General features: G+C 63.3%; 1 protein-coding gene across 1 annotated transcript; it reads right to left on the bottom strand.

The window, feature by feature from the left end:
- Positions 1-2: 2 nt before the first annotated feature.
- Positions 3-2,093, bottom strand: LMXM_12_0910 (promastigote surface antigen protein PSA; the record flags this gene model as incomplete). Its single annotated transcript, XM_003873132.1, has 1 exon — positions 3-2,093. A coding segment is annotated over one exon (2,091 nt), but the record flags the coding sequence as incomplete, so codon positions are not given.
- Between the last annotated feature and the right edge of the window lie 299 nt (positions 2,094-2,392).

Raw genomic sequence — 2,392 nt, 5'->3', positions numbered from 1 at the left:
GTCGTGGTCGTCGTGGTGGGCGGGTTAGTCGTGGTCGTCTTGGTGGGCGGGTTAGTCGTGGTACTCGTGGTGGGCGGGTTAGTCGTGGTCGTCGTGGTGGGCGGGTTAGTCGTGGTCGTCGTGGTGGGCGGATTAGTCGTGGTACTCGTGGTGGGCGGGTTAGTCGTGGTCGTCGTGGTGGGCGGTTTAGTCGTGGTACTCGTGGTGGGCGGGTTAGTCGTGGTCGTCGTGGTGGGCGGGTTAGTCGTGGTCGTCGTGGTGGGCGGGTTAGTCGTGGTACTCGTGGTGGACGGGTTAGTCGTGGTCGTCGTGGTGGGCGGCTTAGTCGTGGTACTCGTGGTGGGCGGGTTAGTCGTGGTCGTCGTGGTGGGCGGGTTAGTCGTGGTACTCGTGGTGGGCGGGTTAGTCGTGGTCGTCGTGGTGGGCGGGTTAGTCGTGGTCGTCGTGGTGGGCGGGTTAGTCGTGGTACTCGTGGTGGGCGGGTTAGTCGTGGTCGTCGTGGTGGGCGGTTTAGTCGTGGTACTCGTGGTGGGCGGGTTAGTCGTGGTCGTCGTGGTGGGCGGGTTAGTCGTGGTCGTCGTGGTGGGCGGGTTAGTCGTGGTCGTCGTGGTGGGCGGGTTAGTCGTGGTCGTCGTGGTCGTGGTGGTCGTGGGCGTGGTCGTCGTGATCGTTTGCGGAGCAGTAGTCGGGCGGTAGGCGTTAGCAAGCTTGCAGTCCTCGCCCTTGTGCCATTCCTCGATGGTCACATCGAGGCGCTCCTTCGCCGTCCACGAGTCGGGCACACACCCGCAGAAGTGGTTCCCGCTCAGTGACACTTTCTGCAGCTTCGGCATCGAAGACCACGAGGGGGGCAGACTGCCGGACAGATCGCAGTTCTCCAGCTGCAAAAGCTGGGCGTTTGTCATCCCACTCCACGTGGGCGGCAGACTGCCGGACACCCTAGTGCCCTCCAGATAAAGAAATGACAGCGATGTCATCCCACTCCACTCGGGCGGCAGCGTGCCAGAGACCTGAGTACCGGACAGGTGAAGTGTGTTGAGCGACTTCAGCGCACTCCACGCTGCAGGAAGTGTGCCGGACACCGCCGTCTCGGCCAGCAGCACCTGCTGCAACTTCGTCATCGAGCTCCACTGAGGCGGCAGACTGCCGGAGACCTTAGTGTCCTCCATATTGAAGCTGACCAGCGATGTCATTGCGCTCCACTCGGGCGGCAGCGTGCCGGAGATTCGGGTGCCGCGCAGAATTACAATGGTCAACCCCTTTATCGATTCCCACTGAGGCGGGAGGGTGCCGGTCAACGGCGCTTCCCGGAAAGAAAACTCCCTCACTCTCACCAGTATGCTCCACACCGCGGGCAGGGAGCCGCTAAGCGACAAATCGTCAAGGGACAGACTCGTTAGTGACCTCATCGAGCTCCAAACCGCAGGCAGTGTGCCGGTGATACTACCTGCAGCGATGATCCCCAGCGTCGACAATGATGTCATCCCACCCCAGTCAGCCGGCAGAGTACTCCTGAGCTGAAGTTGCCTCAGCATCAGCGTCCTTAGCTTAAGCATTGAGCTCCACTCGGGCGGCAGTGCGCCGGTGATGCCATTCGACTTCTCCACCGTCAGTGACGTCAGCGATTTCATCGAGCTCCACTGAGGCGGCAGCGTGCCGCTCACGCCGCAGCCCGAAAACGTGAGCGAAGTCAACAGTTCGAGCTTGAGCCAGCTGGCCGGCAACGTCCCGCTCAGCTTTGGCATATTCCAAAAGTCTAGCATGCTAAGAATCACGTTACCGTAGTCCACGCCCGCAGGCATCTCCGGCAGCGTGCCGGTATACGTCGCAATTCTGAGCCATACGTTGACCATCGTTGACGTGCACCTGACCGAGTCCCACGAGCAGAAGTCGCTGCCCGTCCACGTGCTCCCAAGCGCAGGGATCGCACGCGCAAACGCCTGCAGCACCGTCAGCGTGTTCTTCTGCTGCGCACCAGTGAGGTCGCTCGTCCCCGCAGCACGCGCCACCGGTGCACTGCTCGTGCACAGCAGCAGCGCCACCACAGCGGCGAGGGGCGCCGCCAGCACCAGCCGACGCACGCACTGCGCCATTCGCAACAGGGGTCAAGAGGGGAGCGGCGCCACAGCGGATCCGCGGGCGCGACGACTCGGGCGTGAGTGCCTGCAGCGCTTATCGGACAGAGCGGGGTGGCCGGCACGTCGTACGTAGCCTCGTGCGGGGGAGAGGCGAGCAGCGGTGGCGCCACGACTCGATGGAGTCCTTAGAGCTGTCACAGCAGCGGCAGCGAGGTGAGGGGTGGTGTGTATGCGCACGTACGTCTGCGTGGCCGTGGAGGTTGGCCAAGGGGACAGCGAGGGGTGGGGAGGGGTGGAGAGGGAGGGAGCAGTGC

The sequence above is a fragment of the Leishmania mexicana genome, chromosome 12 (genome assembly GCF_000234665.1).
Source record: "Leishmania mexicana MHOM/GT/2001/U1103 complete genome, chromosome 12".
NCBI lineage: Eukaryota > Euglenozoa > Kinetoplastea > Trypanosomatida > Trypanosomatidae > Leishmania > Leishmania mexicana.
This window is presented reverse-complemented; position numbering and strand designations above follow the sequence as displayed.